Below are 12981 nucleotides of genomic sequence, written 5' to 3' on the forward strand. Positions count from 1 at the left end.
ATTCACTATAACTTTTACACTAAATGACAGTGCGCAGACCCTATTAAACCTACCTAATGGTTGAATTTCACACTGAGAGGTAGTTTAAAATAAAATTGTGTGCAATAGGATCAAATGATGGGGTTTCACGGTCTTTTGTAAATTTTTTTTCTTTTCTTACAAAAGTGACAAATCCTATACAAGCAGCATTTTGGAGACATGCCCATAAAAAGTTCTGATATGTGCTAACCCAGAGAGACATTCTTTTAAACATCCCTTTTGTGCCAGGAATCAGGATTTAGCATGATATAAGAGTACTCTGCAGCAAAGCCAATAGCAGGAGCCTGGACCTGCCAGCACTGGCCTGTTGACTTACAACTATGAACACGTTTTCTGTACACCACTCTTCCTAGACTTCTTTACCTAAAAAAAAAAAAAAAAGGCAAGAAGTAAAGATGAATGTGTTTTTTATTTAAGGTTGAAAGGGGAAGAAAATAAATGGGAAATACCCCCACCAGGCTTCTGCTTTCTTAGTAACGTACCACAAGGGTTAGCAGAGTTCCCAGTAATCTTCAAACGTACTTTACCTAACCCAGTAAGCAGATACTCCTGTATCTGCTGCACAGTGAGTGCATAGTATGTGGTGCACTACAGGCAAAAAGGCAGTTTCTTCCACTAACTAGTACCTATTCTCTTCATTATTGTGATCTGAAGTGGCATCTAATTTTTTTCTCTCTAGAGTCACACACCCCTTTGTTCAGTGCTCCTTAAAAAGAAAAAACAATTCAAAAATGAGTTTCTGTGGAGGGATTTTACTATCCAATTATTGCTGTTTTTGAAAAGTAAATAATTTATTGTTTCTGGACACTGCAGTTAGACATTAATTCTAAACTTACCCTAGAAGAGAGGCTGAGGTCACGACTTCAAAGATTTAAAACCGGACAACAGGCAAGAACTTGGAAAATACATACAATTCACATATTCTATTTTGAGTCTTAAAACAAAGCTCCACAAAGACAACATGTGCATGACTACAGGACTTCTGTTGTTACACGTGCTCTCAGATGATGATCTCATTTTTGGTGCAAAGGAATTACGAGGGGATAGATGCAATTCAGTGAAATTCAGTTCAGCCAAAGATAAATCTTCTGTCCACTAATTACAGTTAATACATACAACGCCATTCCACTAGCTGTAGATCATATTCAGTTACGTTACACAACAAAAAGTGCACAGTGCAAATGACAGCGTTGTTTCCTAGACCTCCAGGGATACAAGAGAGTGGGAGCGGAGGTACTTGGAGAAGTAATTTATCAACTTCAACATATTCAAACCACCACATCATTCCAGAGGTTTTGCTTGGTCGTCTTGATGTAGTTTATGTTCTGTTTGAACTTAAGCTCCAGCAGTTTTCCGTCAGCCACCAAGTACCACTCATACATTTTTAAGTTTTGCAAAAAGCGTTTGCTACCACTTTGCTTTTAATTGACATTTAACCATCTAGAAAAGTACCTGAGTTTTCCAGTTCTCCTCTTCTTTAGGAAGAGCGCTTCTCTTATTTAAATCTAATATATGACACTCGATCCTTCTTGCTAATGTATTACAAACATGGCAAGGTTACTTCTGCTCCCAAATCCTTTCCAACTTCACTAAGAAAGGTTTTCCAGTAAGGATTCATAAATAATCCTAGTAACCCCAACAGCAACAAAAATGCTTGTTCATTGTTCCTATGTACCTGGTACTCCGCGGTCCATAACAACTTGGTTACTCCTTACCTTCCAAAAGGAGAGGAAAAAACCCACACTGCCCTACAGTCAGACTCTAGCATGAGAGCATGAAGCCAGCTGAAATACGAGCTCCCTCTAAACCTGCAGCCTCCTGCCTCTGCTGGAAGCTGCAGCAGAACACTTCTTTTGGCTCTTTGCAGGCAGCAACTTTTCCTATTGTGACTCATTAATTTTATCCTTTTTCTTCAACCTTTGTAGAAAGGGGAAGGTTTTTAGAGGGAAGGAATATAAGGGGAGATGAAATAACAGTGAAGCATATCCAGCTTAGATTCGAAGCCCACCACTCAGCTCTGCAGTGCTACATGCCTCCACAGGAACTGCAGTACAGAAGTACGTATTAGCTACATGAGGCAGGAGCAGAACAAAAGGATTTAGCATTTTGGAAGCAACAATTGAGGAGATCATGCCTCTTTGATTGAGAAGAGATCCAGTATCTCCAGGAAGACCCCTCCTCTAACAAGAATATCCTTTACACTGTTCAGATGGCCTCCACAGTTTGCCTCAGTCCACGTAGCAGCCAGTCTCCCACATTCTGTTTCCTCAGCGACTCTGACAGTCCCTTCTGTGGGACACTAAATCCACAGTTTCAATAACAAATCCACATTTCACTGTTCCATTCCTGATGCCACAGTAATGGCTAGTAATCATAAAAGCAGCTCAATGATCCTACATACCTACTGGTTCAAGCAGTGGTTTTACCATTTTTCCTCTGCCTCTTGCTCTAAAATGACTTTTTCTTGGTGAATCAGAACAGTCTGGCTCTTGCTGCTTAGATTGCTAAAACACATCACCAAACTTGCTCTGGTTCCCAAGGTTCTAGTCTCTTCTGCTATTTTATTCGTTTTTTCCTCTGTTTCTGGTTTTGCAGTCTGCAGATCAGCATATTAGACTATTTTGCCTGGAATCCTTTAATTCAGTGTGGTAAAATCAACCAGACTTTTTACTAGGTTTTTCTTTTATTTATTTTTTAAAGCAATGCAACAATCAACCGCATTCCCACTGACAATCTACCCGTGCCAACAGCCCATCAAAACATTCAGAATCTTCAGGCAGAACTATAACAAAGCTTTCTCCTTCCAGTTTCCCTTATTATGCATCTCATGGGTCATTTTACTGAGCTTGAGCACAACTTTTAACCTGGCAGACAGGCCGAGAGCATTATATGGCCTATTATACGACCAACTTGTCAATGAATACAGAGCAACATGAAGAATCATGAGCACAAAGGAGTATAAAATTTAGCAGTGGAGCCATAAATTTACTCCAGTGAAAAGCTGCAGAACTCTCCAACTACTGCTGCAGACTCAAACTTCAAGGATGAAAGCTTCTGCCCCAACACTGTTCCTCCTTACTTTAACAATCCTTCTTGCTATAAATACGCATTTTTAGAGCATTTTCATTCCCTCAAAAAGCTGGTCATAGAAACTGGCCAGCAAAAACCAACTTTCAAAAATCAAGTTGGCTTTGCCACTGAAGGTAGGAGCTCCAGACTGAGGGTTGTTCTGCAGCCAACCGACCGCATTGCTTCAGCCACCAGCTGAGTGAGATGACTTTATTTGCCATCACATAGACTTAATAAGGCATCCCAAAAGGCAGAATTAAGAACAACTCTACTTGAGCTTCTACCATGTCCTCTTTAGTACAGAGCTTTCTCCTCAGTTTGCAAACATTCCAAATCAAAGGTAAGTTGCCTGAAAACACGTGAGTCTTTTAATCATTTCCCTCAGTCCCCTGCGAGATTTCAGCTTCCTCTGCTTCATGCGTTTTGCCCTTCATGCAATCATGGAGGTGGTTCTCTCTTTCTTCTTATAATCCCTTCACATGAGCAATCCATGTGATTGTCTTTCACCCTCCAGGCAGCACTAGGATCCGTGTTATACAACAGGATAGAACATAGCTAGACTGGAGCAAGAGTGTGACATCCTCACCTTTCACCATTTTCTGAAGTCATGTGTCAGACAAAGGAAGGCGTGAAAGCAATCTCTCTGGGTTATCTTAAAAAAATAAAATAAAAATTCCAGAGGCAGAGATTCTGCTCACATTTTCTATTCAAAGAATTCTTATTCTTAACAGTTACGCTGACCAAGAGAAACAATGAATCCAGGGGCTCTGTTCATATGGAGTTCTTTGAGCAATTGTTTCTTTAGAGGAAGCAATTCTCAAGTTTATAACCTGAACCAGAAGTGTTGGTAAGCATTTTAGATACACCTAGTTTGTAGGCTTGTGTTCCAAGCCAATCCATAGCTAGAAGAACCAGCTATGCACTTCAGCTGGCTTTTCAAACATATAATTTATAGAAAACTTCTCTTTAAGGAAGAAAAATGGATGCAAATTTATAATTATAAGAAAACAAGGAATGGATATGAAGCCTATAGATCATTATGTCTGAGGAAGAGGAGTTAACAAATCTTTTCACTTGAGAGTTAGTCAGGGCTCGACATTTTTCATAAAAGAAACTCCTATTCACACAGAGAGGTGCCAATAAATAAAAGCAAACTAATCTGCCTAACTAATCTGCCTAAGCTTCCATCACTGTAACAGAATTTGTTTCCTCAACTTGGGCAAGAAGTAGAGGATTTCAGGACATCATCCTTCTTTTTGAGCAATAGGCACAATATTTTAAGACAGAGAAGGTTTTGGGTTGCGGGGGTTTTATAAGGATTTCTGAGACAGAGGATCCCTTATTATTGGAAGGGGTAACCCCAGCTCAGAAGAAATAACTCTAATGGTTTTGTGGTACCAGATACCTGTTTTGAAAGGAGGAAAAGTTAGAGACAGGCAGACAAGAAAAAACAGGTGTAAGGAAATCACAAAAAGAGGTTTGGAGCCTACACGAACTCTGCAAAAAAAGCCTCTGTTGCAAGAACAGAGAAGAAAATATGAACAAATGTCTAAAGACATATATATAGACCTCTTAATTAGAGCTGTCTGGCTTATAATTAAGCCAGCAGCAGAAGAGTCACACTACTGTTCTGAGCAGATGAAATCACAGAACTAACATACCAATTAAGAACCCCTGCTGAGAAAAGTTCAGCAACACGAGTTTGGATGGAGCAGCGGAAAAAAATCAGGCTTGTTAGGAGCAGTATGAGTTCAACTTCTTCCAGCAAAAGCTGGAGGAAGGGATGAAAGTAGCGGTTAGAAAAATCTGCAGCAGACTCAGAAAAGTTTCTTACTATGCTGGATACCTAGCACGGAATTTTTGGATGTCCCTTAGAAAAAGGAGGACTTTTTTGGGCTTCCAGAGTGCAGGCAGGGAGACAGATGGAGTACAGGCTACCATGAGTATTGTTTATTTGCTTTTTAAGATTTTCATATGAGGATTTCTGGACCATTAAATTCCATTTATCAAATACATAAAAGTGAAATTAAATCAATATGGGAGAACTTCATGTAATATTCCTACAACGCCAACTAAACCTGCTCTCATCATTTGTCCACACCTATTTTCTCACACAAACAAAGAATTTATGCAGTACAGTATGTGTGCAGATGTTCCAGTATCCAGGTGCTGTAGTTGGGTAAGGACTCAGGTGCTGACACTGCAACAAGTTCTAAGTTGGCAGACAAAACTCTGAGTTGGAGGCGAGTCCAGCTGTTTACCCTCATTGTAGAGTTGAACTTTAGAGAGAAAGCACAAGAACAAGAAAGAAAGAAAGAAAGAAAGAAAGAAAACAAAATCACAAGGAATTATAAAGAACATCAGATATGCAATCAGATGCAGCAATTAGTTATGCCATTACAGCAACATTTGATACACAAAATCCTCACAGATTTTTGCATCTTCCTTTTTCTTTGAAGGAAACAAGAATAAACTGCAATATCACATAAACGCTGTTTCTCTTGAACAAAAAAAAAAAGATAAAAAAATACATTGTTACTCCTCTGTTTAAACTTTATTTACAAATAACTGGGTATTTCTAATCTAGACATAGAAGCTCTTTCCAGGATAAATGGCAATAAGCTACGGATGATCTGAGCCCATGTCTCACAAAAAATACAATAGTTTTACTTGGTATCAATAAACATTTTAAAATATACTAAATTTTGCCAAGTGTTACAATCATCGTCCCAACTGAATAGTAGTCTGAGTGCTGAACGAAGTGCATCAACAGAAATTCTAAACTTTAGTGTGTGTAACGTTTCCTTGTCACTCAAGATAAGCCAGTTATCCTTGCAAGTCATTAAAGCAAGTATCACAGACCCGGACAGGCTTCTTAGAAGAAGGAGTTAAGGCATTCTTTGCTGAGCACTCAGCACAAAAGATATTTCCACATTGTCTACAGTGATGCTGCAAAAGAGAAAAAACATACATGCTAAACATCAATTACAGTGCTATGGGAATAGATCATTAATAGAGATCATTATCATGTCAAGTCAACTATCCTACGTTTCAGAAGTTAGCTTGAATTATTAAATTGCAGAGAGTAGTATAGTCCCTTGGGCTTATCCACATACAGAAAGGCATAGGAGGAAATCCTTTCCTAAGGGCAAAGGAGCAAAATACTCAGAGTGCCTACTGACCTCAGAAGACTATATGCCACCTTCTGAAATGAACTGGGTCACTCAGGAACATCATTAGCTTAGGTACTTCTTGAAGTTCTCCGCTTGAACTTGTTGTGGTCCCCTAAAACATGTTCTTCCTACAGTTAACCAACTGCTTTCAAATTGAAAAGTACCCTTGAATCAAAGGATGCAGCTGCCTTTGTTCAAAAGCTTCCCAGTGGAGACCGCTACGAATGATGCAGGACAGGCAAAGCCACCTAAGGCTGAGTCAGGAAGCACTGCAAAAATGAACCTCATGAACATCCCTCATCTGCCTCACTGCCAAGTCAGTTGTTGGAGTCTCTGGATGAAGGCCACACTCTGCCAACCTTAACTGACCACAGCTGTTTTTGCAAAGAATCTATGACTACAGACCTAAAACCTAGCCAGCTAGTCCGTTCCCTGTCCATTTAGTGTTTAGAAAGATATAGTCACAAAGACCCATATTGATGCCTCATATACTCATATGCATCTGATTTCAACCAATTTATGTTCCTTTATAGCTGTATATGCAATTCAGACATGAACCGTACTTTTAATATTTAAGGCACTGTAAAAAATAAACAGTGTTTTGAGATGTACTGAGTATCACAGCACTTTTAAAGCCACTTTCTAAAGTTTGGATACAAAGTAAAACAGATTGAAAGCAACAGAAAAAGAAAAATCCCACAGAGACATGGTGTAAAGTATACCTACCCTCCTCACTGTCACCGAAAAGCTTTTCCCACAGGCCATACAATTCTGTACCTCATTGTCTTCTGCCCATTTCCTATTCAGAGCTTGGGTGTGTTTGATCTATACATATACGCATACAAAAAAGAAAAGGGTAAAATTTTTAAATGCATGTTTAATTCATACAACTTTCTTCTATTTCTTTGGACACGCTGCCCAAAGCTGTATAAAAGGATTAACTAAGCCACCATACTAAGAGCTATATTTGTTCAAGAAGAAAATCTTCCAAACTTCAAATGCATGAGTAGAGTTCTGAACCCACAGACAGCAATGTGGCCCTCATGCATCATGAGCATAACATCTTAATCACTCTTGAAAGATAACCTACCACCGATATGACACAAACTTGAAATTCTCATGAGTCTTCACACAGAGTATCAACAGATTTAACTGCTTGAAATCAAAATTATACCTGTAACGACTGGTTTTCTCGGCCCAGTTCCTGCATTGCAGCAGTAGTGTTGTCCAGCTTTTTCTTCATTTCTACAAGTTTGGCTTGAAGCTTTTCAATTTCTCCCTCACTTTTTATACACCTGAGGATGGACAGTAAATATTTCAAAGTATATAAAGCAATCCACATTGCCTCCTTCAGGCAGGCTGTCATAACAGAGAAGGAAAGTCACTCTCAGAAAACTCAACACAAAATACTCTTGTTATGAGAAGTTCTTGCATATCTTTGCTGGGAAAACGCTCTGTCTGTTGTAACAACCAATTTAAGATTATCTGGAATTGGTCCCAAATACCTGGGAGTTAATATCTGGAGTTATTCCCAAAGCCAGTCCGTCAACAGCACGCCCTGATAAGCACCACTGTGCAACAGGACACAAAGCAGTAGCAACAAATCAGGTCGGACGGAAGGGCAGAGAAGAAATCTTTTTACAAGGCCACCTCCCATTAGATGAAATTTGGTTAACTGGTGAAAGGCTAAATTTCAAAAGGTGTTTTTCTGTCATACCGTAAAACAACTAATGAGTACAACACAATAGAGCAACAGATTGCTGAAAAACAAGGCTCTCGTGTGAACTAATCTCGTCCTTACCCAAAGCCTACTGCTCAAAAACCAATCAGAAAGATTGACAGCAGAGAAAACATTTTTCCATTCTGCCCTCAAACATCTCAGGAAATTAGGATGAAAAAAGTTGTACATGTGTTTCTCTCAGGCATTTTTTCTACCCTTTCAGTCTCTGCTCTCAGGTAACTCCCTCTACCTTGCATGTCTCCTGCTGCCTCAAGAAAAGGAGTTCTACTTACAGGAATCTTAATAAATATATTGCAGAGACAACAAGGGAAGGGTAGAAAGTAAGGTTTTAGGTTTGCAAGAGGAAGAAGATACTTGAGGTGAACCTTAGAAAGCGTGTCTAACCCAGCACATGTTCAATCTCCTAACACTGAGCAGTGGACATAACTAGAAGTCCATAAGCAAATTCTATTTTATTGAAGTCGCTAACTGCTCTGTTCCAGACTTCTGGATGATTAGTGCACGTACTCTGATTCATCCAAGACTGGGGAGTCTCCAAGTGATGGAGAAGGGGAGTTTACTCAGGTAATGGAAGCCACCCCCACCCCCACCCCCACCGGCCAGGCCTAGTAAGGTTCACGCAGTGGATGAGATGAGAAGCCACGACCTATCCACCTCAAAGTTCAGCACCACACAATGTATTTAGCAGACTCCTAGGCATGGGCATAAATCCCTGAGAGTGAGGGTACAGCTGTGGCTTTGGTGATAAGTTAGGTCGTGCCTGATTTTTGAGGGGATTGTCACCTTGCCAAAGCCCACAAAGCACAGTTTCTTTAAAGCACAGCTTACTAGGCTTTGGCACAGACAACTGAAGAAGGTTCCACTCTAGAAACCACAGCCCAGGTTCTAGGAACAGAAATGGATTTAAATAAAGCATGCATACAGAATCCTAAGGCAACTGAAACATGTTTTCCAAGTAAGGCTATCCATTTCCCAAACTACGCTTCCACGTAGTGGCCATACGGCCACAGCTTACCTCTCCAGCAATGCTCTTCTCTCATCCTGATTATTCTGCACTGTCGCTTCCAAGACAGCTATGTCCCCACGTAAATCATCCGTCTGTTTCTCCAGCTCGCTCACCCTCCTCTGACTGCTCTGCCACTCCTTCTTCATGGTAGCCAAGTTTTCATTCAGAGCCGTGACCTGCATGGTGAGCTTGGTCTCCTTTTCCTCATGTTTCCGGTTTTCTTCTTCTTTTTCTTTTATCTCTGTGTTCTGAGAAAACAAGGAAATATTGAAAAACAATCTTCCAAATATTAGAGACCTCAGCTGTGCTGGGTAAAGACACTCTCTGCAGTGTATTGTCAATTCTGGCAGTTATTTAACTGGTATATCTGCAAAATCTCTTTAGATGTTTTACAACTAGTAGTGATCCAGAGATACTTTAATAATGGAGCATTATTTCTTACAAATGAGAGAAAATAAGATTCTTTCCCTATTCCTTAATGGAGGAAAAAAACTTAATGGAGGCAAAAAAAGGTGAATCTTCACCACACTATAATCATTATTTTTAACTTAGTAACCCTGTTGCACATGGGTAACTTACACCCTGTTATCATCCTTCTGAATTTTCCTACATTATTAAATGCCTTACTAAAGGCTTCGGAATGTATTTGCTTGTCACTTAAAAATGAAAGTGATGTGAAACTGAAGTCAATACTTTGCTTCCCCTTCCTTCCTGAAAGAATTCAGAGGCATATTTGCAAAGCAATGGTCCTAAACACTCTAAAATACCAACCATTTTAGCTTCAATTTCAGCACATTCATTCTTCAGTTCTTCTTCTCTCTTTTTCAGATGATCTTTGATAGCCTGTTGGGTTTTTTTCTCCTGTTCCAGCGCTGAATTCATATTATCTACTTTGCCCTGCAGCTCTAATTTCTGTTGAATCAATAGTTGTTTTGCATCCTTGAGATTTGTCACCTCCTGTTAGAATACAGAGTTCAAAGTTAAAACAGCATTCAGAGTGTTAGTGATTTAAATTCAGAACTATTGTATTTTTTGCCAAGGTCAGGATAGCAATAACTGTTAGTTTTAGAACCAGAAGAGAGAATGATTTTATAGCACAAAGTATCAATACTTCTCATGATCATAGATTTTAAGCTTATACCTGTATTATGAACAATATCTAACTTTTAAAATAAACTTAAAATTTAATGCATTTTCCACTAAAGTAGTGAAAGTTCTGTTGGATTGTTTTCGACATTTCTTTGGAATAGCCACATCATTTTCTACACTCCGTTTTTAAATGCATTTCACATCATTCTCTGCATGCAAAAATCAGATAACTGATAACAAAAACTCAACATGCTAATTTCTATTAGTCTTAAATGTATAAATATTTACCCTATGTTTTAAGCAAGAAGGACGATACCTTTGGTTTTAAATATCTGTTTTACTTGTTTCTCCACAATAAAAATAAGAAGCCCTAATAGAATATTCTAGTTAAATTTTTGTAAGAATCACTTTCCTTAAAATTAAACAGCCAAGCATGCAGGTATCAATCGACTAATAAGGGTTGCCAGATTTTCTATAAATCAGAAATTCTGCCACAAATTACAAACATGCCAAAGGCAGGGAGAGAACACATCCTGAAGATAGGGGGATACCCTATTTATCCCTATTTATAGGGATAAATGCATATCTCCCCATTCTCGGGTGAGAGACTGGAAAGAGCATACGCCTGTAGGAAACAATTTGTGTTTTAGCCCAACTGCTTGTATAGACATCCAGAGATGAACATTAAGCTGTCATCAGTGCGCACACACTTTATATACATCTTTGTAAATTATTTCTTTTTTTAGAATAGAGATTTCAAGAAGTTATAAGAATTATAGTTAGTGTTCCTAAAATCCAAGAAAAGAAAAGATTGGGTATAGATTGCTTGATAGAAACAAAGTGCAGTATTCTCTCTCCAAAAATAAAAGATCATTTTTTAAATACTGGGGAACAAAAGAACATCTGACGCTCATAAAACAATGTGCTAATAAAGAAAAAGGAAGTAACACAAAGGCTTAGAAGACAGGGACTGCACCTTCACTTATACTTGTACAGCAACTTAAACACCGTGTACTTAAGAGATTTTAATATAATTACTAATACTATAATATGGAAAAAAACAACCAATAGCCTTGTAAGGATTGTTTGTCTCTACAGAGACTAAAAAGGGAAGTATGTAGAACGTAGAAAGAAATTGTTTACTGAAGACTAACAATTATTTAGTTAAAAGCCCCATATTTCTACTCTTTAGAGAGCTCATTTGATCTTTATGATTTCGGAAGAGTTGGTTTTTTTAATGAGGTTCCTAACATATTGGTTTTTTACCCCCAAGAGCGATTTTTTTAAACAATATTTTAGAAACCACAACATATCTAGGGAGTTTCAACTCTAGCATGCACAATTGAGAAGTACCAGATGTGCCTACAGTATCTGGGAAACTTCACAGCATGACACTTCTGGACATCTTTTCTGCACTTCAGAAAAGTAACCAAGGGCATATACAGTGAATTTACAGTGAAACAGAGAAAAAGCCAGGACATACAGCCCACCCCTGAAGCTAAAACAAGTTATGCGGTCCACCTGGCCAAGAAAACTAGGCACCAATGCTCCAGGATTATCACTAATCAAGTCAGCATTGCTCAGGAACCTCAATGAAATCTGTGCTTTGGTTCCCTTACCTGTAATATTGATATTTACAGCAACCATCTTTGCACAGTAATTCCAGATTACATCTACTGAGTAGGCACATATTTCTTATCAGACAACCAATCACCTGAAGATTCAGTTTGTCTCAATATACCTTCTCAAATTCTTGCTTGCAGGTTCTAAGCTCTTCACTCAGCTTGGCACTTTCTTTTTCAAGTCTACTCCTTATTTCCTGGAGCTCTGTTGTTTTACATTTTTCATTAGCCAAGTCTTTTTCTTTCAGAATCTTGAAGGGAAATTAGAAAAAGTATGCTAGAAAGGAGACTTCCAAGTTCATTAAAAAAACTTAACCAAAAGCCATGCAGGACCCAAAACCCTCAGTTACAAAGGCTCCAAGTAAAAAAAGCAACTGCCTTATATTGCAATCCACAATTAATAGTGCAAACGACTGGCAGCATGTTTACAGTTTTAGGTTTGAAACTAAAAGTTTTTTTCATACGTGTAGCCTCTTAGAACATATTAACAGACTAATTTAAACCAAATTCACTTCAACTATCTGTTAAAGTCTTCTCTACTAGAGGTTCAGGGGAACTGCCATTGCCTCAGATATACACATTAGCGCTGTGTGCCAAAAACACTTGTTAGACACGTACCAGGAATTAATCGGGGCGGGGGGAAGAAAGGGGGGAATATGTGCTTGTGAAGATTTCAAAAGACAGATATTTACCCTGTCATTCTGAAGATCCTGTAACATTTTGGTCTTCTCACCCAGCTGCTGCTCCTTCTTTGATGCATCCTGTTCCAGTGTAGATTTTGCTTTCTTAAGTTCCTGAATCTGCTGGTTATTGCTAGCAATTCGATTTCTGTTGGAAACTAATTCTTCTTGAGCAAGAGCAAGTTTTTCTTCTGTGGACTAATTACAAAGACAATTCTGCAAATAATCTGTCAGTACAAGAGCTTCAGGTACTCCACAGCTATTTAAATATTTTCTGTGTATCCACAGGGAAAATAGTTATCTAACGTGCAACACTTAGCTTCAAATTTTGACAGAGTCAAGCTACAGAAATTTCTAAGCTAAGCAAAAAAAAATTCCCCAGTAACACTCCCAGAAACAAAAGTGTAATGTACCTATTCCCGTTCAGCATCCTTTCACAGACAAAGTATAGACAGACAAAAGGGCGGCACAAGGAGAGAAAGAAGGAAGACCGTTTAAGGAAAAGAGAATGCGCTTACGCAAGTATATTTTATTCTCTAGGTAAATCAACTGCCTTATAACT

The 12981-nt window shown here is 38.7% G+C and overlaps 1 protein-coding gene across 5 annotated transcripts in view; it reads right to left on the minus strand.

Annotated features, from left to right (window-relative positions):
- Positions 1-5790: 5790 nt before the first annotated feature.
- EEA1 (early endosome antigen 1) overlaps positions 5791-12981 on the minus strand; it is a 73085-nt gene continuing 65894 nt past the window's right edge. For all 5 annotated transcript variants that reach the window (XM_068937249.1, XM_068937243.1, XM_009674602.2 and 2 more), the window contains 7 exons: positions 12432-12617; positions 11859-11990; positions 9800-9985; positions 9038-9276; positions 7456-7576; positions 7008-7106; positions 5791-6057 (listed from right to left, as the gene is read on the minus strand). In XM_068937249.1, the coding sequence (XP_068793350.1) occupies positions 5935-6057; positions 7008-7106; positions 7456-7576; positions 9038-9276; positions 9800-9985; positions 11859-11990; positions 12432-12617 (1086 nt within the window). In that variant the 3' untranslated portion in view covers positions 5791-5934. The remainder of the gene's footprint in view (positions 6058-7007; positions 7107-7455; positions 7577-9037; positions 9277-9799; positions 9986-11858; positions 11991-12431; positions 12618-12981) is intronic.

Source organism: Struthio camelus, chromosome 1 (genome assembly GCF_040807025.1).
Source record: "Struthio camelus isolate bStrCam1 chromosome 1, bStrCam1.hap1, whole genome shotgun sequence".
NCBI lineage: Eukaryota > Metazoa > Chordata > Aves > Struthioniformes > Struthionidae > Struthio > Struthio camelus.